This window comes from Chelmon rostratus, chromosome 1 (genome assembly GCF_017976325.1).
Source record: "Chelmon rostratus isolate fCheRos1 chromosome 1, fCheRos1.pri, whole genome shotgun sequence".
NCBI classification, from domain to species: Eukaryota; Metazoa; Chordata; class Actinopteri; order Chaetodontiformes; family Chaetodontidae; genus Chelmon; species Chelmon rostratus.
Window position 1 is genome coordinate 11,353,682 of NC_055658.1, and position 26,801 is coordinate 11,380,482.

Consider the following 26,801-nt stretch of genomic DNA (forward strand, 5'->3'; position numbering starts at 1 on the left):
CTGTTCTTAAGGACCATTGGTGGACCTCGCTGCTAACAGTTTTCACTGGGGCTATTGGCAAACTCACATATAGGATCCACTGTGACATTATTAATTAGCTCTTCAGTCACGTGAGGCGGTGTTCTGACAACATTTGTCTTAATTTACATGTCATGTCCAGTCCACAACATGAACTTAATGAACCATACACTGAACCAAAGGTGATGGATATGTTTTTATTAATGTTATGATGGCTCTGGTGATGAAAATAATCGAATATTTGAAACAATGAAAGCAATTAGCTTTTTTTTTCTAATTTTGGAGCGCATAATTGTGCATCCATTTCAGAATGGTCATGCATTTTTAAGGCACTACTGTATAGAATTTGTGAAAGAAAATACTTGGCATAGTTTCCTTACAATGAAGCAAAGCCCCAAAATTCTGATTCTGTGATACCATTTTAATTGAAACCACAAGATGGCAGTATATGAACACTGTACTGTTAGAGCAGTGCATACTCTCTTGGTACCAGTTTCACAAAATTTAAAGCAGTTTTTACTTAGACACCTCAGCGATAGAAATGGAGCTTCATTGTGAGACTCTGACTCAAAGGGGGAAACCCTTTGAGTCAGAGTCTGACCCTCTTCTCTCATGGCCTAGAGAAAAATTCCAAATACATTTTTTGAATTATAAGTAATTCTTCTATACAAAATAGACAGTACTAAACAGTGTTTCAGTGCTTTTATTCTACTTTTTTTTTATTTCTATTATTTGGTCTTTGGGGTTTTTGATTGTATATCCCTTTGGCAATTCTTTGATCGATTTGCGAGGTAGAGCTCTTATTGTCTGAGAGGATTAGCAAGGCACAAGTCTCAAGGCTTGTGTTTGGTGAGATGAAGAGTGTTAACACACTGCTGCCAGCCATGCAGATAGCCTTTCAGGAACTAAGGGAATAAAGGTCTTTAAAGATAATGAGATTTCAAGAGGTTGAATTCAAAGAAAGTCAAATTTGTTTTCATAGCTGGAGGTTTCATTCAACAGTGACATCTGACCTCAAGTTTTGCCTTGAAAAACAAACAAACCCGAAACACATATATATTTTTAAAATTTTAAATGTTCACGCTAAATCTGTTTTCAGGAATTCACATATATGCAATGCTCATACACCTATGAGTGAGAATTTGCCCCAGGCTGTTTCCTTTTTTAGGCTGACAAAGTTGAAAATAATGGAACTGAATCACTGCTGTACTTGTAAAAGATTGAGGCTTGAAATCTAACAGTTGAACAAACCACATGAGCTAAGAAACAGCTGAAATCTTTGACCTGCTGCCTGTTTGCCAAGTACTGTAGGCAAGGATGCGTTCTTTCAAAAAACTGTCAATCAAACTCACAACCAACTGTTGTTTAAGTTGTAACTGTCAGTAGGCTACACACATCTAATGAGCGTTTGACTCATGTGTTGAGGTTTTCAGAAGGACAGGCATGCTCCGGGCTGTCTGGAAGCACGAAGGCAGTGAGAAGGTTTATTCCACCTTTTGCTTTTTATCCTATTGACGTCATGAGGTTATGCAAACTTTATTGTCTTCAAAAGGAAAGTTCTGGATGATCAGGCATAACTACTGTATCACAGCATTAACTGTAGAACATCTTACAGCTTTGCATCCACCATGAACAATCACTAACAACACTGTCAATAGTCAACACAATTATTATATTCTCCTATAATTGTGGATTTCACCAAGAGGGGCAAAAATGTTTCATAGTGGTTGGCTTTACATTGGAGAACTGTCTTTGATACTGTATGTCCTGGGGGAGCAAATCCTGCTTTGATTAGAGCACATGAGAAGGATCTCACAAAAGTTTCTGTTTGTTGCATCAGTTCATTGCTGTTTTCATCAGACAAGGTATTTGGGGTTTTAGTGTAGCTTCAGGCTTACTTTTCATTTGCCAAACAAATCAGAAAACCAACAGCATAAAGCGCTTTCAATATCATGACCTGATAAAAAGAAGAAGAAAAAAAGGGCAGCATGTAATTACTTTCCACCCCGAGCTTCACATGAAAGCCCACGTCAGAAGTAAAGGGGTTGTTGGGTCCATGAAACGTGACAGCGTAGGATGGGGAGAAGGGCAAAGTATTTTCTAAAATATACAGAAAATGACCTACATCTGACAAGAGAGTAACACTAGTGTGGTAAAATGACCCACACACCAATGTTTTCTAATCTGCAGTGCAACTTCAAAAGACAGTAGTCATTCAATTTTAATAATATCAACTGTGCATAATAGACCTATAATGAGACATATAAAATTGACTCAGGGAAATGTAGTCTATATTTTGTATCATTACCAAAGCACTTGAATGAAGTTTCCACTACCAAAACCATTTTGTAAACTTGAATTGCACTGCACTAAAATTCTGCATATTCAACTTAACTTTATTAATATTACTATACTTTGAAGAGGGCCCAAACATAGTTAGTTGTATTAATCTCTAGCGTTAAATTACAACGCTGCTTTATATAATTTCTATCCAGCATGACATAAATGACTGCGGACCGCTGCAGACAAACTTAACACTTCCGCATTAAAGGTGGACCCAGCTACATTTGCATCCACAGGCGACCCACATTAACTAAGACGAGGAACCCTAACATGAAGTAAGCCTGATTGACAGCTCTCTATGGCCAATCAAATGCACTTTCAACTGTAAACAGAGTGGGCTGCACCAATTACGATTTATTTTTTGCGGCTGAGTGAATGCTATTGGTTGGATTAAACACGCGGAGCTGACATACTCATTGCGCGGGTCTGTCAAAAAAAAATATCTGCCACATAAATGTATCCGGCCTGCGCTTCTGGTAGGTCTTGTACTGATTGTATAGTTGTCAAATAATTCCCGGATAAGATTTGTCAGCGAGTAGAACTTCTGTTGTACGCCGCATTTTTTCTGTTAGCGGAAACTAAAGAGTGACCTTACGTGACAGTCCATAAATTGGATTAGCGCTAAGTAAAGCCACCAGTCAGTGATAGTTTAGCAAACTTGCTAGCTAGCTAAACGGACTGTTGGGAGTGAAGACTACAAAATACACGTATGGACATCTCTGATTTTGACAGACTGATATAACTTGCACGTTGGAGTTGACCAGCATTAGCTTTAGCTTTCCGGGCAATTCAAGACACGAATAGTAATGTAGACAATTCCGCGTGTGTCATCCTTTACCATTTCAGGGTGTGTGCTAATGTTGCATACGCTACAAGGTTAACGTCTTTTTGTAGCAGGTCGCATAGAAGTCATTAGGGTTAACGTCATGGATAGCTATAGTCAGCGATTTGAATCCACAACCGGACGGGACGGTAAATGTCAAAAGAAGAAGGGCTCTTCCCACCACAGCGCTTCATACTACGATGAAGGAGAACGCAAACCAAAGTTTGTAAGTATGGCAGACTAACTTGAAATGTTTGTTTCACTTTTGCTGTATGAAAGATCAAACAATTTCTACATTTCTTTACTGTACAACCACATGGCGAAGGGGGAATGATTTATTATATATATTATATTATTTTATCCCCTCAGTCTCTGTCAAAGTTGGTGCTTTGGCTCTCTCTCTCTCTCTCTCTCTCTCTCTCTCTCTCTCTCTCTCTCTCTCTCTCTCTCTCACACACACACACACACACACACACACACACACACACACACAGGAAAACGCAGAAATGTAGGTGAAACACAGCTAGAATGGAACATTTGAACAGTAGTGGAGATGTGTTATGCCTGTGTCACGTACACACTTAACACATTATATTATGTCTTGCTGAGAAAGTACCTTGACAGAATCTCTCTCACAGTTAAGAAAGGTAAACCACAATGTGTGCTGAGTTTGAGTTTTCTTTGTGAAATGTGACCTTGACTGTTTGCGACTTTGCTTTGCATGTAGGAAATCAAAAGGTTAAAATTAGCCCAGGGTTTAGCCCTTACACTAATCCATGTGCTTCCTACTATTACAAACCAACCAACATAGTGTGGTTGTGTGTGGCATTCTTCTGGGAGACATAGGTAGAAGTTGCTACTTGGAAAAAATAGGTAACCATTATTAGGTTTCTCAATTAGGGGTCTTCTTTTCAAAGCAACCAGGCTTCTATTAACAACACACACATATACACCCCTTTTCAGACATGAGATTTGTGCATAACAGATCCACTTAATGCACGCTCAACCTGCATTTGACCCCAATCTTATGAGAGTGCTACCGCAAGTTAATTCCTTGTCACCACCATTCAGAGATTCAAGTCTACATTCATAGTAATGACAGGAATAATTTTTCAGTCCATACTGTTATTATCCACCTCCACTGCTGGTTAGATCTCTAGCATTCACTGTCCTGAACAGAAACACCTGTTCACCTATCAAGACGAGTGTAAAGTGTTGAAATAAGGATTGCAAAGTCAGGTTGGTTGATGTGTGTTAAACGATTCGGACTGCCAGTGTGGGTTTAACCTGCATCACTGCACTATGCCTGCCAGGAAGGTGGTAACACAGACACATGTACACTGTATATACACAGGTTTTTAAACTGTTGGTCAGATAAATTAAGCAATATGAAGGAATCACTTTGGGCTCTGTGGTGGTCGTTATAACGACTGTTATTGTGGTCGTTATTTTTCCCTTACTACAGAGGTGGTGCATCCTATGACTGTGTTGGACTGTCGAATTCTTGGCAGCTACTAGCTACTTGCCACTTAACTTGTGTATCATCCACAAATGTAATATCACTTAACAGATTAAGTATAAATGCACACAGCCTCTTAATAAGAATTTTGAAGTAGTATTCTAGTCATAAATTGTTTTTCTATGAGTATGCAAAGTATACTTAAAATGAAGATGACAAATATCTGTAACAAAATATTTTTTTGTTGGGAGATGCTCATTGTCATCGCCTGGATTAAGTGTGAAACTTAATAATAGGTGGTTAAATGTTGGGGATCATAACCCTTGTCTCTATTGAAAGATGGCCTTTGGTGTGGATGGAGGCCTTTCACATAGTTTGCCAAAGACCATCCTAATCCATAGATATCATCCCATATATGACTACCTATTATCTGTTGACTATGATGACATGAGCTCCATGACAACTGAGCAAACTCAATCTGATAATGACAGTGAGGTGTAGTTGAAATTCTGAAAAAATCTAGTAAATTAACCTTAAATTAATCATTTTAAAACCTAATAAACCTATGCTAAAATACTGCACATAACAAATACCACACACTCAAGACTTAGTATGGGTACTTCAAAATAGAGAAAAGCGCAAGTGTTGGGTTTGCACTGAAAACATACTAAGGTTACTTTTTTTTGCTGTTTACCTACTCTCTTGACAGCATTTTTTTTACAGTTGTCTACAAGGGTGAAAAGCAAAGTGTCCTTACATGAGCTGAACTACACATTCTCAGTCAGGCTTATAAAGGTGTTGGTTATTTTTCTGGTTCTCCTTTCAATATACTAATTAGAAATCTCCAACACTGACACCGTTATGTCTCACAATGAGCCTTGAATTTCAAAATCTGGTCAATCATGATTTTGTTCTATTTACTTGATTGAAATACACAACCATAGAACATGTTGTTACTTATTCACACTTAGAGATGTGTACATGTACCTATAATGGCACAGCTCAGTCCTGACACCTTTTATCCCTCTCTCATCATCAGATTGGTCATCCTAACAACACTTGAAACATATAACTATTATAGCAAATTACTGAAAAGCATTGTAAATGTTTTTCACAGTGAATTGCTTTGATTTATTAACTTAAATCTCAATAGGTGGCACTGCAATACCACAATCTACTTTCACAATTGGTTGAAAGTAGATTTGCCATTACAGACACTTCATGTGCAGTTGCTGTTTTTCAAGCAGAGCATTATAATACTGAAGAAAAAAAATGGAACAGCAGACGATGTTAATGAAATGTGTTAATGTTCTTCTGAGATTCAGTTTTTGCCCTTTTTAAGTCTAAGGTTTTAAAAAAGGATGAGAAAATGACTCTTCATTGTCACATCCAAAATCAGTTGGTTGTCAGTTTAATCTCTGAAAAGGTTGTATGGTCTCAGTTATGTGATGGATGTTTCATATAATTTTTCTATGTTACTAATTATGGTGTTAATGGGCAATATTACTGAACCTCGGCGCTCAAGCAACTGCGAACAAGTTTAGGATAATTGAGGCTCTTCCTTTACCTATTCTGTTAACCTTAACCCCCCCCCCCAAAAAAAAATATCTCCAAATAGGCCCGCAAAATGAAAAATAGATGGGTAAGAAACAAAATACACCAGTAGTGTCAGCAGAATATCTGTCATTTTAGAGCTGAAATTTGAAATTGAGGCCAATGTGATACACCAAAACCTGGTTGGGGGAAAAGAGAGCAGTGTCAATCATTAATGAGGTGTATTTTATTAGCATTTATATTGGTTGACAAGTTTTTTTTTCCCAGCAAAGCAGAATCATTCATATAACTTTTAATTGTTGAAGTTACTTTGCTGAGTGGCTTTTCAGCCATGATGCTGCTGAGGAGGTGGTGTAGAAATGGTAAGAAGATTTATCAATTAGTCACTCAACAGAAAATTATAATTTTGAAAAGAAGCTCTTCACTAAATCTGGCGTAGAGGAAAAAACCTAGTGGCAATAAGTGTGGTAAGTTCTACGTATGGTTCAAGGTTCAAGTCTAACCATGTGTGATTGTTATACACAGTGACACAATAAGAAAAAATCCACTCATGCTATTTGTAAGGGTGTTTCTGCAGGAATTGTTTTTTTAAAAAGTCACAGTAGAAATTTTGACTTAAAAGGCCATAGGTTTGAAAGTTTGCCTTTTTTAACACTGTTAAGATGGTGCAGGACCATTCGTTGATGAGAGCCCTGTGTAGTTGTCCTAGTGAGGAGTATTTGCTGCCCTTCTGGTGTTGTGCAATTGCTCAAAGTCCTAAAAAATTGAAAAAAAGGAAGAAAAAAAAAGAACTAAAAAAAATGCGTTAGCAATGTTGATAATGAAAGGTTCAAAGAATGACGTTTTCAAAATTTGATGTCTATGTATGCTGTCTTGGTTTGGTTCTTCAATGTTCTGTTTTTCCTGACCTCCAGGAAGGATTCCCTTTCTGTGTTTGCCTCTCTTTTCTGCTGTGGATTGCATATGCAGTGTTTTACGAATCAGTGTTTTCTGTATATGAGTGGTGGGTTTGTCTCAGTTGATTGAAAAAGATATTATCACAGTTAAATTAAATGAACATGGTGATAGTAGAAAGTAAAATGAATTCATTGACTTTTACAAATTACTGTCGTCAGGCCATCCCTGTTTTGTTCATTTAAATAAAGGATTTGCAAAAGTGAGATCTTGAAAAACACAAAGCATTGCTGGTCAAACAAATGGCCTTATAGCTAGTTTTAGGGCAGTCACAATTTTTATTTGCTTGTTTTGTTAGTTTTGTAGTAACCAGCAAATTATGTTTCTTTCCAGAAGAAACTGATCAGATACTTTTGAGCATACTTAGTGGTCTGAGCTGTCCTTCTAGCTCCCACCTAGGTAAAAAAAATATTATACTTAAATTATGCTTTTTGAAGAATGTACTAGGTACACTTGGTACTATTTTTGTCACCTTCAAGTATACTTAAGTGCAGTCAAGTAGTCCTTGATTACCACTCGAGGATTACTGGATTATACTTGATGTGTAAATACTATGCTGAATTAACATAACATTTTACAAACTTCAAGTGTACTAAAGTACACCTGTGAAAATAAGGATTGATGGACATTCACATCACACTTGCAGTACAATTGCATTATATCGCCAGTGTGTTTGAAATATAGTTGAATATGCTTAAAATGAAGTGACATTAAAGTACACTTTAATTAAGCATGCTAATCAAGGACTGGAAAATAAGTATACTTTCCCAAGTACACTTTACTACTATTAAGCGTATTTATAATTTTGTACACTTTTTAAAAGTATATTTAAGTACAATTTATAATACACTTACAGTAAAGTGCAGTTTTTCTAAGTACTTTGAAATACAACTTTATGCATTACAGAATTAGTATATCTACATTTAAGTAAAACTTAATGACATCTATTGAGAAGTCCGCTTTTTAAAAATATATGCCATACATACCTTTTGAATTAAGCACAAAAAGTAAAAGTGTTCTTGTAATGACTTTTCTATACTTACATTACATTTCTAATATACTAAAGTACATAGGTCACCTTTTTCTATTCTCCTATCCGTGTCACTTGAGTGATTTTGTGTGCTATATTTGGAAGCCTTGGAAATGTACAGTTAGAGTCCCTGTGAGGCCTCTCCCTTGCCTGTAATTTTAATTTGTGACTACAGATGGATATTTAGAGGCAGCATTGAATCGCTACTGCATCCTCATTTTCTGAACTCAGATGCATTTTCATTGTCATTTTCATTCTTGATGAATCAACAGTATTTTCCTAAAACCCAAGGTGATGTCTCTAGATAACTTGTTATGTCTGACCAACGTTAACAGCGATAACAGCGATAACGATGATGATAATGAATACAGTATAAATCTGAGAAAAGCAGTCATGCTGTTATTGATATTTGAAAATCATTCACTTTAAGTGTTTTTTCTACTGCCATGCAGTTGAATAATCATTTTATTTGACATGAGCATATTTTTCTTTCATGCTAACTGTTGAATATCTAGTAAAGTCAGAATATCTAGCTAAACAGTGCAAGGTCTCAGCGTCGTGCACCATCTACTCTGCAGCTGTGTTCTGTTTACACTGTCTTGTTGCGGCATTTCCATGCTCTGACAGTGTAGTGCTATTGACAGTTGCAATGCAACCTGAGAAAGACACTTCTGGATGTTGATTGTTTGGTACTGTTTAGATTTAACAATGAGACTCAGTTACCCATTTTCAATCAACATGGGGTGGGTTCTGTGTTGGTTTGCACACCTAATTTTGAACAGCTGAAACTTGGTTCCCAGCTGGAAACAAAAAATGGTGTTTTCCTCTTTTCTGAAGAGCTTAATTATGATATAAACTTTGCTAGAGCCTGTCCTTTGTGAGTCACAAACCCACCTATCCTTACAGTACTATTCAAATAACTGTTAAAAGTTGGAACAGTGGAAGAGTAGAGTGATCCCTTTAACATCACAAGTATGAATGAAATATGGAGATCATGTTAATTAGCTTTACTCCAAATGTATGTATGCACTGGTGTAGTTTGTCAAGATGTGGGCATGTGAAGTAAAAGTTTGACAGCACTGTCCAATTAGTTTGACCAATTGTCAAGATGATCGGTGGAGACAAAATAATTCCTACTGTAGTAATGTGGTGGGTCATTCTAGTAGTGTCTCATGTCAACTTTCAATTGGTTTCTTTTCTAGCACATTTTGAACAAAAATATATGATGTTAATCTTAGAAAACTCATTAGAGGGATGGCTCATTGACAGGCTGACATGTTTTATTCCAGGCAATTTTATATTAATTAAACACTGGTGGGTATTGATTTCTTTCTCTGAGGCTCTGTATGGTTTGCTGTTATGTCTGAAGGAGACTTGACCTTTCTGTGTCAGTTTTTCATTCAGCCTTTCATTATGACAACACTTTGAAATTTCACGTTGTCGGTTCATGTATTGACTGTTTATTCCTTATTAGGGTTATTCCTTTAGCATTTCTGACTCTGTTACACCTGTTCAAAGTACAGATGGCAACTTCCCGAGAGGTCTTCAGACAAACAAACAAATAAACCAAAACTCTGCTAGAGCACAGCAAGAAATGAACACCAATTAAATCTTTGAATTCTCTAATGAAGAATATAAAAAAACAAACTTTTTGTACTAGGTCAGCGTTAATATCAATAGTATTGCAATAATTTGCTCTAGGTTGCGTTGGGTCACTTTTTTTTAGACTTTTTGATGCAGTTGCTTTATCTATCCTGATTTGTTTTTTCTGTTTCCTAACTGTAGCATTTACCCTTTAGAAACATCACAGATGATGTGGTAAGATTTGAGACGTTTATTGAAGTTCTTTCTCTTCTCTTGGTTGTCAATCTCTTAAACATCTAACATCTCTTTACTAAAAGTCATCTAATCTGCTTATTTTGAGTGGAAATGATGGTGGTCTTCATTGCCAGACACAAGATTCATTCACACAGAGAGCACAGACTGCTTTTCTCACTAACTAATGCCTTTGTTGACTCCACATTTTATATGGATAGTGCTTTGCTCAACATATGTTGAACAGATGTTCAGTGTATGTGCTTTACTCACATAGTTCACACTGATAGCATTGTTTATCTAACTCATTAATAGGCTAACTGTTTTGTCTGCTCTGTTCTGTCACTGTTCTTAGTATCTAAATATGCTCATAATCTAACACATCTTTTATGTATCTTAACTTGGAACAGAAAGTTCTTGTGTTATTCTCACTATTTTAATTGTATTTTCTCTCTTGCTGTACAGCTGGACAGATTCGCCAGTATTCGGATTCCGGGGAGCAAAAAGGAACGACCACCCATATCCAATTCTAAACACAACACTAATGACTGGTCCATTTCTTCATCATCCACCTCACATCAGTTTGAGGAGCTTTCATCAAAGATCACCTCAGAAAAGGAGATCTTGGCTTTGTTTGAAAAGATGATGGTATGTTGTTTTTCTCGTTGTACAATATCATCAAAAACAATATTTTAGCTTGACATGTGAAACCTACATCTGATGCAAGGGCAACCACAGTGTCTGAGTAGTAAATTTCAGAACAGAAACTGTTGGGGCTAACTTAAGCAGACACTCACGTAACATCATTACGCCCCCCCCAGCATGTTTAATAATATAATCCCCAATTTTTTAAAACATTTTCTAGAAATATAACACTGCCATGTTTTGCCCAATATCGCAAATTAATAAATAAATCTTGGTTTAACCAAAACAAAACTGCACTTCACCAAAGCTGGTATTGCTAAAGTATTGTATGATCAGTATGCTGTGGGGAAAGAGACTGTTGCCAGAGGTGTTGCTAAAATGTAAAAGAACAAGGATATTGGAGATTAAAATTTCAATAAGATTCATTCTCTCATACTGTTTTTTTTTTTCTTTTCAGGAGGACATGAACTTAAGTGAGGAAAAAAAGACTCCTTTGAGAGACAAGGACCTCAACATGAAGAGAGAAATGGTCATCCAGTATATTTTTACTGCCTCTAAAACTGTAAGTTTTTGAATTAGTTATTTTTTTTAACTTAGTTTGACCTGACATATTTTGCTGTGTGACATTTACATTATTAATGTCTGGAATTTGTTTAAATTAAATGTTTATTTCCAGATCCTACAATACATGCATATATGCACACATATTATTCAATGTATTATTCAATGAAAGAAATATGTCTCATGTGGGACCTGGCCTGAACGAGACTTGGGTGGGATTGAGTTTTATTATTAAATGGATTATTCAATATCAAAGATAGACTATATTGGATTACAAGAGTGCAATCTCATTTGTTTTGCCATCTTTCTCTCTAGGAGATGTAATTACATCTGCACTGGGACACGTAAAAATATACAAATACTCTATTGAGGATGGGAATGTTTAACAGATTAGCCATTGAAATGCCCATCCAATAGCATGCCTGCTGCCTTAGTGCATACTGAGCAGGTTTGTTTCTTTCATTTACTTGACTCTTGCTCTGTCTCTCCTTATCTCTCTAGTTTGCTTACCCTGTCCCAAAAAGTGATCAAAAATATTTTCTCCTCTAATAATTTCTGTTGCTTTTGGATGGTAGTGCATCACAGCATACATTGCTGATGCTTTTGAGTAATAGTGCATCACAGATATGTTCGGTATTCATTCTGAATAACATTTTGAGTGCTGGAAGATAATTGATTAGATTTTGTGTATGTGAGTTTTCCATCATGGTTGATTGGTCCTCCTTCAAAGTTTCAGCAATGAGCCCTAAGCTTTTTCTTTGCTCCCTCTCAGAGCACAGACGGATCATGATAGAGGGTGATAAAACTGTCAGTGTACAGAGGAAAACGATTAAATCTCCAAAGAAATGGAATCTATGGAACATTTTTTTATTTCTCAGACCCAAAAAGGCCATGCTTTACATTGATTTCTCTTACCCTTAAGAATAGAGTCCTATTGAAAGTCCATAATTTGAAGGTGATACTCCATTAAATACGGTATCTACCCCAGAGCATGTTTATAGTTAATATGCATTCAGTCTGTGATGCTGAGTTTGAATAATGAAAACACAGCCCACCTGAGGTGTTTTTGTTTTGCTGTTGATTTCATATAAACAGAAGCTTGAGAATAGCCTCTATCTGAGGGTACCTCCGAACTTAAATTAGCTATTTTAAGAAATACACAGACATTAACCAATGCTTGAGTTACCTGACATTGCAGATTTTCTTTTACATGTTTATAAAACATATTTTTTTTGCTAACAAGGTCGCACTGAGTCTTGCAAAAAAGTGTTACATATAGTATACGTATTTGCTATAACCAGACATCACTCCAAAGTGAAAATATTGGCACCCCTTGTCAGAATATCTGTTACTCTGAATAGTTAAGTAAGTGGAAGATGGACTGATCTCCAAAAGGCATTAAGTTAAAGACTAAATGTTGTTTTCAATGTGTTTTCAAACTAGTGTATGGTTTTTGATTTGTACAATTTTACAGTGAAAAAGCCCTACAAAAGTTTTAATTAGCTTGTTAGGTCTATGACTTTTTCACAGTCATCATTAGGAAAGGCCAAGTAATGCACATTTCAAAGCTCTGATTCCTCAGATCTTGTCCCAACAATCAGCAGTCATGGGCTCATCCAAACAGGTGTCTGGCACTCATTAAAATCATTGATGCCCACAAAGCAGGAGAAGGCTGTAAGAAGATAGCAAAACAGTTTCAGCTAGCCATTTCCACCGTTCGAAATGTAATTAAGAAATGACAGTTAACAGGAATGGTGAATGTCAAGTTGATCTCCGGAAGACGAAGAAAACTTTTTTAGAACAGCTTATATCAGGGGTGGGCAAACTTTTTGGCTCAGGGGCCACATTGACTTTAAAAATTTGACACATGGGCCAGGTCAGCACCAGATGCATACATATCAAACATAAACATAAAAAAGGCATCACAGTGTTATTACTCACATTACCTTTTATTGGGAACAGTGTTGTTGATCACCCATTTTTGCCAGTGCATCAAAGTCCGGTGTCAGTTTTGTTGTGGCAATTCTCAGAACAGACCTGAGGTGTTCATCACTCAACTGGGATCGGTGGGGTGCTTTGTTGGTGTTCATCACACTAAAAGTCTGTTCACACACATACGTAGAGCCAAACAACACCAGCATCCTCTGTGCCATCTTTTGGATGTTTGGAAATTTGGCTGCACTTAATGAAGCATAAAACTCATCCAGTTTAACAGAGTTGAACTTCTCCTTCAAGACAATGTCACACTGGAGATCAATCAGTTCCAACTGCAACTCTTCTGGCAGTGTTTCAGGATCTTGTGTGAAGGGACATGAAACCAGCTGAAGTGACTTGTCAATTTTTTCAAAGTCAGAGAACCTACGGCAGAATTCTCCATGCAGGTCATCCAGTGATTTTCTGTATTTTTTCACATGTCCAGGGGCCTGTGTCAGTGTCGCCAGTGTGGGGAAATGAGCGAATGAGTTGTTTGACATTTGCTTTGAGAATAAGGTGAGCTTGGTTTTGAAGGCTCTGACGTTTGTGTACATTTCATGCACAAACTGGTCTTTCCCTTGCAGCTTCACGTTCAGCTCGTTCATGTATGTCAGAATGTCCACAGCAAAAGCTAAATCGCAAAGCCAATCTGTGTCACTCAGCTCAGGAAAATCGTCAGCTTTCTCAAGTAGCTCCAAAAATGAGATAATCTCTTGTTTGAGCTCCCACACTCGTTGACAAACTTTCCCCAGACTTAACCAGCGGACATTGGAGTGGTAAAGCAAGTCCTGGTGATCGGCATCAGTTTCTTCAAGAAACTTGATAAACTGACAATGATTAAGTCCCCTCGCTCGAATGAAGTTAACGAGTTTTACAACTGGCTTCACTACGTGGTCGAGCTGCAGTCCAGATTTACACAGTGCTTCTTGGTGGATGATGCAGTGTAAGAAAATTACCTCCTGCTCAGGGTTGTCCTCTTTCACCCGGTCCTGGATTCTTTTGAGCAATCTGACGTTTTTTCCAGTCAGATTTGGCGATCCATCTGTGGTAACGTTGGCGAGTTTACTCCAAGGTAGCTTGTGCCTTTCCATGGCCGCTGCCACACTGTTGTACAAATCCTCTCCCCTGGTTTTTCCCTTCAGGGATTCCATGGCCATAAACTCCTCTGTTATCTCAAAATTGTCATTAATCCCTCTGATAAAAATTAAAAGCTGAGCGGTGTCCTTTATGTCAGTACTTTCGTCCAGTGCCAAAGAATATAATGTAAATGACTCTGCTTGTCTGTTTAGTTTGCTTGCTAAATCTTCGTCAATTAGCTCAACACGGCGAGTCACTGTCCTGCGTGATAAGCTTATTTTTTCAAATTTGTTCTTGCTCTCAGGACACAAAATTGCTGCAGTCTCCACCATACACTCTTTGAGAAACTCCCCTTCGGAGAAAGGCTTACTGGTCTTTGCTAATTTGAATGCCAGTAAATAACTTGCCTTCGTGCTTGATTCTTGGATGGCAGTTTGTCGCGTAAAGGTGTTTTGCTGAGCCTGCAAACTAGCTGCCAACCGCTATGCAGTAGCTGTCCTTTCTTGTGGTGACTGGTTGTTAGCGTAATTAGGATGCTTGGTGGAAAAGTGACGGCTGATGTTGTATTCCTTAAAAACCGCGACGGTTTCTTGACAAATAAGGCATACAGCCTTTGACCGGACTTCAGTGAAAAAATATTTGGTTGTCCATTCCTTATTAAACACTCGGCACTCACTGTCGACTTTTCTTTTCTTTGGCCCACTCATTGCTGCAGATGGGTTCACAACAGTAGCAGAATGAAAACAGAGAAGCACAGGTTCGGCAAAATCAAGTCAATGCATCACTGTATGTAATGCGCCCCCTGGTGGAATGATCAGGTTAACAGGAAAAGGTCGAATGTTGTCACAATTATGATATATGATTTGAGCAATTCTGTGCCAATCTTTGGCGGGCCGGATGAAAAAGGCAAACGGGCCGCATGTGGCCCGCGGGCCGTAGTTTGCCCACCCCTGGCTTATATGGTTGCCAGAAAGGCAAATCAAAATCCCTGTTTGACTGCAAAAAACCATCAGGTGAGATGGTGGTGGACTGTTCTACTGTGCAGTCACGCCTGCACAAATATGACCTTCATGGAAGAGTCATCTGAAGAAAACGTCATTGAAAATGGTTAGACCTCAGAAGATCAGTGCATGAAGCACGTCACAAGAATCTCACGGAACTGTAAGCTTTTTGCAGGAATAATAGAGAAAATCCCCCAAACAAGGTTAGTGTGGTTCTGTATCATTGTGGTAGAGAACCCTGAAGAGATACAATGGTAATGTGTTTTGTTATACCTAATAATTGTTGACCTAAGTAAGTTTTGCCTTTTAAAACGCCTACAGGGAATTTTCAGAAATATCTCCCTTCTCCATCTTAGTGATATAGTACATAACTAAGACTGATCATGGGGAGAATTAATTGGTCATTAAAACAAGGTTCATTGTCCTGAAACAATGTTTATTGTTCTTATTTCCAACATGTTCTTATTTGCAAAGATAGCACAACACTCACTATATGCCCATATGTACATTAAAAGAGTTATTGATTGCTTTAACTGTAAATACTGGCTGTGAATACATCCCTTCCTAATACATTTCCTAAGGAATAGATGAGGATCAAAACATCCTCAAAACCACAGTTCTCGATCTGTGCAAAAATGGATTCTTAAGTTTATCCAGATCTCATGTGAGGATTCAGCATTCTGATCTGATTATGTCAATTCAAGTGGGTATCTTCAAAAATTTCTATTTTGCACACGCCTTAATATGAACCAGCCATACTGTGGAGCTCAGTTCCCCTCGGACTTTCTCAGGATGAACTGCCAGCGGGCCTCAGAGACCTTTAATCAGCTAGTATTAGAAAACATGAGACTGAAGCTCATTGTCCCAACATTGATCAAGCATAAATTGTGGTCTACTGGTTTCCAAATTCCAATTGTGGCTATGACCTCAATTAAAGTGATTGATTGTTGAAGGAGCTGATCATTATAAGAGAAACAAATGCCCAAGTAGGTAAATGTACATTATAGAATGTAAACAGAGCATGTTCAACACTGAGTAATTATAAATATTTTTAGGTTCAGTCATAACACCTATACTATATGAAGAGGGCTAAGGTATAGTAGCAATGTCATTTTGTTTTAGTGCCGTTTTTAATTAGTTTTTTTTATGGCGATAGAAAACTTTTAGAACTTTTAGAGAAACATATTACATGTCTGCAAACTTAATGCCCTTTAGCAAAATTTGCCATTGTGAATGATTACAATTTTCATGTTAGTTAATACCCATGTACTGGTAATATTTGTTACCTTTCCTCTGAAGAAACTCCGCTTATGGTGACATAAATATTTTACAAAGTTTTGATTTGAACATTTCATTTACAAATCACATAAATTCACTGATGGAAGCTCACTATTTAAGGCTATTTCATTTGAGCTTACTATGTTACAACATAGTTTGGATGCACCAGAAGAAATGGTGTTGAACTCTAATAGGAATGGTGCTGTTTCTGTCAACTGAAGGCTCAGCATAATATTTCAGGTAATGTCGGCTTTTGACATGGCAGGGAGACAAAACCTCTGTCGCTTTTTGCGGATTTGGTGTAGTGTCTGTCGTTACCATCATAGGTCGCTTATCTACCCTGTGTCTGATCTAGCTGAGTGGAGGAGGGTGTGTGGGGCTGAGAACTTTGGTTGTGCAGAGTGATGTGCTATGAGAATGAGTGTCCAGTGAGACAGAGATAGAGGCATTGCAGCCATTCTCCACTTTTCTGTCCCGTTGTGATGAAAGGAGGGCCCAAATGGAAAGGGGGGCTGAGATAGGGAAGTGATGGGGTAAAAAAAGATGTTCAATTGCCATAATTCTTGTAGGCACAGTTATTTGAGGAAGAAGTGGAAATCACTGTGGGTGAATGACTAGATAGGATTTCTCCCACAGCGTTGCGAGTGGACGTGATGGGAGGACAGTGACGTGCTTCATAATCGTTTGAAGTTAACTTTGGCCATATTTCTTTGCTGTCAACCACACCACTCTTGCTGGTGCAGTGGAAGGTATTTGTTTTTACCCTTGTTAAGAGTTTTGTTTGGCATACTGATTAAGAGTGCAGCACAATCCGTTGCTTTGCCGATCAGTTTGATTATTCTATAATATAGAATTATTATATATAGAATCTATATGTAATAATAACTAGCGTTGCCACATTGTGTATATATTAGATTATTATTTCAAAATCTATATATTCAGTTGTGAAAATCAATATTCGATTGTCAAAAAAAGCACAGCTGTAGCAGCACTGGAAGCACTGCATGATGGAGTCCGTCATATTTAGGTCGCAAGGGCAGAGATTACATTGCAGATCGTTTGTGGCTGCCGGTTGCGATATATTGATAGATAATATATATTAGTAAATATGACGAGAAATAACACAGAATTCATATCAACTTAAAAAATGTCCTCTATTTGGAAGAGGCAGAAGAGTCACAGGGACATTCCCTGGGGTACTTCTGCAGCAAATTTTGTGGATGGGGCTGGGGTTACACCTACTCTAATACCAACACTGGCCAAACAGGCTGTCACTAATGCCTTCAGCGAGAAAGGCCCAGCTAGACATGCCTATTGCTGCCATAAGCAGCACTCATGGTTCTCTGACTGTTGAAGGCCTTAGAGATCTTGAGAAACAAACAGGATGGTCATCATCATGTCTCTCCAGGACGCGAGAGGCGTTTGACCACTGGGCCAGAAGAGGAAAAGGGAGGCAGGCAGACACTCACTGTATCCTTGATGGGCTGGTGTGCTGCCAGGGAGTGGGTGGAATTGGCAAAATTGCTGCTGCTGTTCCAGTTACTCTCGACAGAGCAAGAAACATAAGAGGCAGGAGTCGGCCTAGGCTGAGAAAGAGTTGCAATCATTTTAGCCATGATGATAACAACACTGAAGGGTGGTGTTGTTGTCACTGAAGAGTGCTAAATTCATAGGACTACTACCTGATTGAGTGCATTGATATGTCTTGTGGTGCAGAGACTGAGCCTTGTTGGCCTAAATCTATGGTGAAGTCCAGTGGAGGGTGGAGCCCATACCAAATAGTCTTCCTATCACATGAGACTTGAGGCCATAATGACTCTCCTGGCTTTCATTCAACGTGCTTACACAGGTTTGACTCAGCCCATACAGGTGATCAGTTTCCCTTTTTAAGGCTACAGAGGTGCTTCTGATCATAATAGCACATTAATAATAGCTCAATATTATAAATTGAGGAAAATATCATAGATTGGGGGGTTGAGGTATCAGAGGAGAGACAGACTGGGCGTAACTCCATTGTTTTGGCAGCCTGCAAGGGTTAGGGATTATTTATTCCTGCTCGCAGTGATACAGGCTGATTTCTGAGGCCTTTGATGAATCAACAAACGTACCCAATGATGTGTGATATTTTGGCATTCGTGCAGCAGTCTTGATAAACCGAATAAATTGCTCTCTCTCTACATCACCCTCCCACTGAAAAAAGACAGGAGTATTAAGTGTCTTGCTGCTGCCTTCCTGGACTACAAAAAAGCTAGATGTGTATTCACTGTTTAGCAAATGCATGCAGATTGTTATTAGACAGTGGCTGTTTTTGTCTAAGGTCAGATAAATTTAATTTGAATGTTGTACATTTATAAGGGCTCTCTCTAAAGGGTACTTGGGGATTGGGGACAGGATGGAGAAACAGGATGACCTTTTTGTCATACAAAGACAAATAAATAATGGAACAATCCAAATCTACTTTGTATCTGACACTTGAGATGATTCCTTTTCGCATGTGGTCAAATAAAGTAGAACTTTGCAGTTGCAGAGATGATGGCTGTCTGAATTAATTGCTGTGATTTCTGATTACATTTTGAACCAACATGAACATTTTTTTTTTTTATTCTGTGCCCCTTTGGAAATGTGCTATTTGGGAAATGTGTCATTTTGGTGTGAAATATTTGGATGTTTGAAAACTAATTAAGAGACTTGACTTGCTGTCATATTAAAAAGAACTGAGGAATAAACATTTGGGTTTATCCATATCCCTGGGCTTGCTTAGGGATGCTGGCTTTGATCCAATAGCCTGGAAAAATTAGGTGGTCAAAAAACATGTTGTCATTCTTACTTGAAATGTTAGCTTATTTAAAGTATCACTGCTGAGAGTGTTATACTGGTAATTTAACTTAAAAATATGTTTGAAACTATTCCACATTAATTAAGAAATTATTTTGCAGATACATGTATAAACAGAACAGTGGGAATAAAAGTTTGACTGTCATAACATTTTTAAACTACGTAGTGAGATACAGTACATGTGCACATAAGGAACATTTAGTAAAGGCCCAATCCATGCTTTTCCAAAGTAAGTGTATGATATAATTGGTTATTAAATTAACAGTATTTGCTTGTTGTCTATGTTTGTCATTGGTCTAATCTGCACTTTGTTAGCTAATCAATAATGACATCCAGTCTGGGTATTCATCACATACTTTTTTTTACAGTGGTTCCTAGTTTATTGCTCTCAAACTAAAGGCCATTTTCAACTTACATCACTCTCACATATCCACTGCAGAGACAGGAGTAGCCAGGCTAATGCATACATCTCACTAGGGCTGTCAAAATTGGCAAAAAATGTTTGATTTTTACTTAGCATTTCTTGATGTGATTAAAAGCCCAATGTACAATTGCAGGGTTTCAAACGACAAGTTTTTTCACTATTGTTTATTATATAGACTTTATTTTTTCAATTAATCGTTCAGTCTCTCACCAATGACAATTTGCCCAATGCCACAGTCCAAAGAAGTGTCTGTTTTAGTTGCATATGTACTAATCAGCTTATTCAAACTGGTTTTAATTATAAAAATAATATTTCCAAACTGGATAAGTGACTGACCAACACTATAATGCTGTGTGCAGTTTATTAGGATAGTATTGGGAAACATTCATAGTGGTATTCTAAACAAAAGAACGTTATTTCTGTTTTTTGTAACCATTGCATAGTACTGGCAAATGTATGTGCTCTTTTGAGTGCCATGTGAATTCTGCATCTCCAATGAAGAGAAAAAATATGGAGATAAATGGAATATATACACATTTATCTGCTTGAAATTATGATGCTGAAATTCATTGAAGCATGCGAGATATAAATAGATTTTCTGGTTTATAGAAGTGCACAGTGGTGGAACGGAATCCTTGGGCACTTCCGCACATTTATGCTTTTGCAATTGAGTGTTAAAAATTGTTGACATGGGGTCTTTCTATCAGTGTACTGACTATTCAGACTTTTTGGCCGCATGTTGTTTTGAGCACTTTTTACATGGCTACACTAAAACAATTTCTTTCTCTCTGTCTTTCAGGGTAGCTTGAGAAGTAGCCATCAAATATCTCCCCAGGAATTCCTGGGAGAGCTGAAGTCAGGGGTGATGGACGAACGCCTGTTTGCCTGTCTGGACTCATTGCGAGTGTCCCTTACCAGCAACCCTGTCAGGTACAGTACAATATTATGACAATGGGCATGGGTTTACTCTCTTTAGTTCAAGTATCCACACGATTGTCTCTTTTTTTTAACTGGTTTTGTTGATAATTACATAGTAATGGACCCTTTGTTGGGCTCACCATCATATGCCATCTTTTTATTAAATGTTTTTATATTTTTTCTCTTTTAAAAATGTTATTACTTCATCAAAAAAATTTACATTTCCATATTGCTTGAATGTAATGGAATGTAAGGATTAAAACAAGACATTACAAGGTATAGAGCTGCAAAGTGAACAGAGCTGCAGCTCACACACTGTGAACCTTCACGGCTGTGGTGATCATTCCTTTTAGAGGTGTGAATCAGAGTTGCAGCAAGTTGAAAATGCTTCATCAGAACAGAACACAATAGTTTGTTTACTGAATACATGCAGAGTGGACCTGAAATTGGAGTGAACTCCCTTAAACTATCGAATGTTTAGAGTTCTACTAAGCATAATGTCTGTCTTTAGCCACTATAAGCAGATTGAGCCTCAGACTTTTAAGACTGTTTGCTGAGTTGAGTTGAGGAATGCCCATCGGGAGTCTAAGTTGACTTAATCCATAGTTTTGTGTGGTTCACTTTTTATAATAAGTTATAATCCGTTTTTTTCACTACTTGTCATTGTTAACCAAGCTAATGTAATGCACATTCACACTGAAGATATACTCCAGCTGTCAGCTGCTGGAAAACATTTTCAGTTAAGGTGTTCCTAAAATTCATTTGTGTCACCCCCTCCTTCACCCAGGTCTCTGTTCTGTTAATGAAAACATGTATCATATGGTGGCAGGTTTTGTTTATCCCTGTCATTATTTTTATGAGTGAAATACTTAATAATAGATGATACTTTCACATTTAATCCCAAACATCCATACTGCCTCTTTGTTAATAATATATAAAAATCTAATATCTAATAGTCACAATGTCATTCACACCACATCACTCTTTTTTTTTCTATTTAAGCTTGTATGCATACTTGCATGTTAGGCTACACTAACAGTGTGAATGTATGATTTTTGATTCTTTTTTTGTAAGTGGAGTAGATGCTGTCATGTGCATTTGTAAAAAGCCACATAGTTAATACATTAATATCTCAGTAAAATTAACTCTTTGATTTGAAGATATAGACTGGTGCACACCCTGCATATAATGTTGTTTGTGGTGGGATGACTAGTTTTGTGACACAGTGCTTAATCAAAGTAAAATTATACTTGTAGCCAGTACAAAGTAAATCTGACTGTGTGACTAGGGGTGGGGATATTCCTTTGGTGCTGTCTAAGCCACATTGACAGGCTGATCCCTGACAGTCTTGACTTGGTTGTCTCCCTCTCTTAGATTTAGAAGGTTGCTTTGGGCTCTCTCTGTTTGAGGATGAGGATTAGCAAGTTTGTTTCACATTATCATATACATTGCCAGAAGTACTTTAAAGGCAGTCAAAACCTAAGCACAGCTATTTGGTCTTTACTGATGTTTTAACACTTTAACATGTAGCACACTATACCTTAGAGAATATTTAATTATTATAGTAAATACTTGATTTTGCAGAAGTAGTAGGGGATTTGCACTCACTTCTCACTATCAGAAATAGTCTGTATTTATATTAAATAACAGCATTTAACTTGGTTACATACATACATTACGTGTGTGTGTGTGTGTGTGTCCATCCATCCATCCATTCTTATATCAAAGGATCATCATTCTGTTCTGTCTCTGAGGGGGGGCAGGCGCCCACCCACACACACACATTCTGAGGTTGACTTGTGTGAGTTTTGGCATCTCAAGCTTCCCTTTCCTTTCATTAAAAGCTGAGATCAATCTTCTGGTTAAACATTTTCTCATCATTATCTACTCAAATAATTACAGAGTTATAGTAATTGGAGTAAGAGCACAAAATCCCTATATTGTTTTAATCTACTTATGTAACCTGCGCTATCTCTTTGGATAAATGTCCCTTCTACATCAACCTGAGTTGCAGCTGACATGCAAGAGAAATGTAGTTCACTATATATGAATGACTTGAAAAGCAGGACCCAGGATGTGTGAAGGGTCGTAGTCAGACAAGTGACCACAAAGCTCATGACCACTTTGAATGAGATCCAGGGTTCTTCTGTAGAGATGGGTGAACCTTACAGAGGGGCAGCCATGAGTGTAGCACTCCACCAATCAAGCCTTTTTGGTAGTGTCGAGCTTGTAGGATCATTCCCATTTCCAAGACCTGACGCTGCCATTGCTGCCAAAGGGGCTTTAACTAAGTGAACAGTCTGAATACTTGTAAATGTAATATAATGCAATATTATGATCTTTAAGTTTTGATGAATTTAGCAAACACTCCAAGAACCTGTTTTTGCTTTGTCATTGTGGAGTGTTGTATGTAGATTGATGAGGAAAAAAAAAAGTGAGTCCATTTTAAGAGGAGTCTGAAACATAACAAAATGTGGAAAACTCGAAATTTGAGCTGGTTCCTTGCCTTAAGGAACTGACTTTGTCCAAAGTATCAAAGCAAAGAGCGAATGTTATTTGATGAAAGCCTATAACCACTATTAGCAGACAATGCAGACAAACGTGAATGTCAGGCTGTCGGTCGACTTAGCTCAGAGTTTGTGGGCCATTCATCAGCTCTGGATATTGCTGAGGAATTGAAAGACCTGCTATCACAGATTGGAATTATGAACCTTACAAAAATCTCAACCAGTGGGATGAACGTGAATTGGAAAGTGTTCTAAATACTCCAGAGAGACGTGCAGAAGGCTGTGGGAAAGTCTCTAATCAGTCGGTTTGTGTGGATTACATATACTGCACAATACGTTCAGAGATGGATGTAAATCTATGGAGTTGGAAGTTGAACACAGACTCTCTAGCCTGTACTGGATGTTCCGCGATTGCTCCGCCTGTCATGAAGATTTTATGACAGCAACTGGATCTAGTATGCCCTTGCTTCTGTTTTGCAAGCACTGGCGAATTGAGAATGTCAGTGTGTCAGAAAGTGGAATGCTGCTCTGGCTGCGTGTCCAGACAGTGGGAAAAGGTGAACTACCCAGTCCAAAGGTGAAATCATTTAAGAAGGTGAAAATCTGCTGTGCACACCCCCTCTTTATTGTGAAAGTGGGGATATTTAACAGCAATACAAGAGAAATCACTGCCTTCCTCAGCACATTCACACTTTTGTTTTCCTTTCTATCATCACGCCTAATCCGGAGTAATACGTTATTTCAGAATGTAGTTGTTGAATTAAACATCCTAGTGCTGTCGTAACAATTGTCAAGCAGTCAGGGGCAAATTAATAGCATTATTGTCCTTAACATGTTTCATTTTGATTCTGATTTGTATGTAATTGCTGGAAGAGCAATTGTAGCATTCCACCATAACAGTGCCTGCTACATTGATTCTTAAGGAATACCATGAGTTCATGATGACGACAACGTCCATGTCATGTGTAGCATCTGGCAAAAGACCATTTTGTTTTTTAATTACATTTATTTAATGAGCATAATATAATCAGTCTACTGCAATTTGTATCACCTATGTTAGGAATGGATAATGTTTTCTCATAGGGTGTGTTTAAGTCAAATAAGAGTGTAATGTACATGATCCTTTGTAAATTTGCAAATTCAGTGTGATCAAACTGAAACAGAAAACCCTCTGTAACTAACTGTTTTCAGGACTAATGGGACGATTTTCAAAGGAAACATACCTGTGACAGGCCACATCCACATTGAAGCTGCTCCAATGTCGCTTTTCTGGACAGTAGTCTGCATAAGTTCTGTTCACGTTTTAGTATTAGATTTGTAGCAGAACCAACTCAGGTCTTCCAAAAACATTTTAGAGAGGCAGAGACTGGAGAACCAAATGGACTGTAAGGCAGTATTGATCACACTACATGAGAGGTTGCTGAAAAAGTCTAAAGTGCATCACCTATTGATGAGAAGCATGCAGTGCCTCGACCCAAGATGCATGGCAGAATTTAAGGAGCTGTGCTTGTCTCAAATGAGACTGTAATGTTGCACATACTTGTTGAAGCTAAACACAAGCAGATGGGGCAGTGTTGGATAATATCTTCAGAGAGTTAAGAGAGTTTTGTGACTCTGCTGCTCTTAGGGCTAAATTCAGGGAGTATGACTCCGGAACAGGTCAAGTGGACACCCTGCTGAATGACAATGGGACAAAACCAACCGATGAGTGTGGGATGTGGTGAAGAGTCTGTTTGTCCTACCTTATGGACAAGCCGGTGTTGAGAAGGCATTTTCAATCAACAAAGAACTGACTGTGGATAATCTGAAGGAGAAGTCTTTGGTGGCTCAGAGGCTCATTGCTGACACAGCCAGGTCTGTTTGGGGGATAACGAAGGATCACCAAAGAGCTGCTTCTCTTGGCTGCAGAAGCCAGGTACCGTGGGTACCTGGATGAAGAGAAGAGAAAGAAAGAGCAGCAAGTTGTTGACCTGAAGCGAAAGGCCCTCACAGATGAGCTGGATGAAAATTTGAAAAAGAAGAGAGCTGGGATGGAGGCTGACATTTGCATCAATGAGAAATGGGCAGATGAATACGCTGAGAAAGCAGAAGCTACAAGCAAACTGACCTTCATTCACTTCCAACAGTTTCCACCAAAGTGTAAAAGGAAGCTCAGGGAAGGCAAGGCTGTTTTTGCGAATGTTCCGTTAGGTTAATGGTAAATAGGAGGGATAGTTGGTTTAAAATCACCCATGTCTGTAAAAACAAAAAACACTCCTACCTTCAGAAAACCTGCTGAGTGTTACTGGATACATTTTTTACTCATTTATTTATTACTTATTTCCTAAACATTATTTTGTTCCACTCATTTATGTTTTCTTACTAATGGATCAGTGTTAATTCATGAAATTCTTTTCTTTGATTGTGTTCTTTGATCACACCATATATCTTGTCATTAATTTTATATAACTGCATTAAAATGTCTAAAAATGCATTGTGTACTAGTAAGCCTGTACTTATAATGTTTCCATCCATAGTTTTATTCAAGGTAATGGAATAGCATTTTTGCAAGACAAGCAGTAATGCACAGTTACAGTCAACACAATGGCTTTGTTAGAGTCATATTTTTATATATTAGACAGGATAGTTTCATATGGGGTTTATACAGTAATCGCTAGTCTCGGTCTCCTTAATAGCACAAAACATTTTAGACCTTGAATCTATCCCTGAAACCACCTATTTGGATTGGTACTTTCCCCCCTCCCTCCCTTTCTCTTTCTTCTTTTCCTTTGCATCCAACCAGTCCAATTTCAGTGAATGAAAATGAGTTTGTCTATTTATATGTTGGTAACACAGCTGGAATGTCTCGTTGAACTATCAAGATGTCAGGCTCACCGTTTTTTTGCTTGTGTAGATTCTCTTTTTATTTTTTATACCAAGGTCCATACAAATGCTATAGTCATTCTCCTGGGACTTAGAGCCTTATCTATTAGAGCCCTCTGGAAAACAGTATTTAAAATAGATGGTACAGAGGTAAATAAGGATCAGAGGTTCACCTTTTTGAACCACACACCCGACACTCTTCTTACCACCTACTTACATATATGTAGGTGTAAAAAAGGAGAGACTGAATTATGTTTTCTAGAACCTTTTGAGCAGATTCCAAGAGACCAAGAGAAAACTGGTGTTTATAGTACTACTACAACTACTAATGAAAATTATAATTATGATGAATCCACCTTTTTTTTCTTCTTTCCTGAGAATAGGTGGCATTAGTAAAAATGTTGTAATGATGCCAAAGACTCATCAGAACTTGAATTTGGCAAACATACTTAAGTGTTAATTTAATTAACGGTAAATATTGTTTGCCAGTTACCTTTTCTGATGATCAAAGTGAGGCATTGGTGCTATTAAAATGATATTAGTGACCATAATAACTCATGAGATGTAAGTGACTGATATTAGCACTTAACTATGACTGAAGCTGTTCAAGATATACGCCTAAAAAATGTGTCAAAGTGATGACATTTTTAATGGTACTACTACATTTGTGCTAAATGCAATATATGGATGCTGTTGGTACTTGTTATAAAAGGGACAGATAGG

The 26,801-nt window shown here is 37.8% G+C and overlaps 1 protein-coding gene across 5 annotated transcripts in view; it reads left to right on the forward strand.

Annotated features, from left to right (window-relative positions):
• Positions 1-2,816: 2,816 nt before the first annotated feature.
• Positions 2,817-26,801, forward strand: part of LOC121609513 (protein diaphanous homolog 3-like) — a 171,653-nt gene continuing 147,668 nt past the window's right edge. For 3 of the 5 annotated variants that reach the window (XM_041941199.1, XM_041941508.1, XM_041941274.1), the window contains exons 1-5: positions 2,817-3,410; positions 9,967-9,999; positions 10,462-10,644; positions 11,099-11,203; positions 20,591-20,721. In XM_041941199.1, the coding sequence (XP_041797133.1) occupies positions 3,288-3,410; positions 9,967-9,999; positions 10,462-10,644; positions 11,099-11,203; positions 20,591-20,721 (575 nt within the window). In that variant the 5' untranslated portion in view covers positions 2,817-3,287. The remainder of the gene's footprint in view (positions 3,411-9,966; positions 10,000-10,461; positions 10,645-11,098; positions 11,204-20,590; positions 20,722-26,801) is intronic. The other 2 variants (XM_041941350.1, XM_041941427.1) reach the window with 1 other exon arrangement.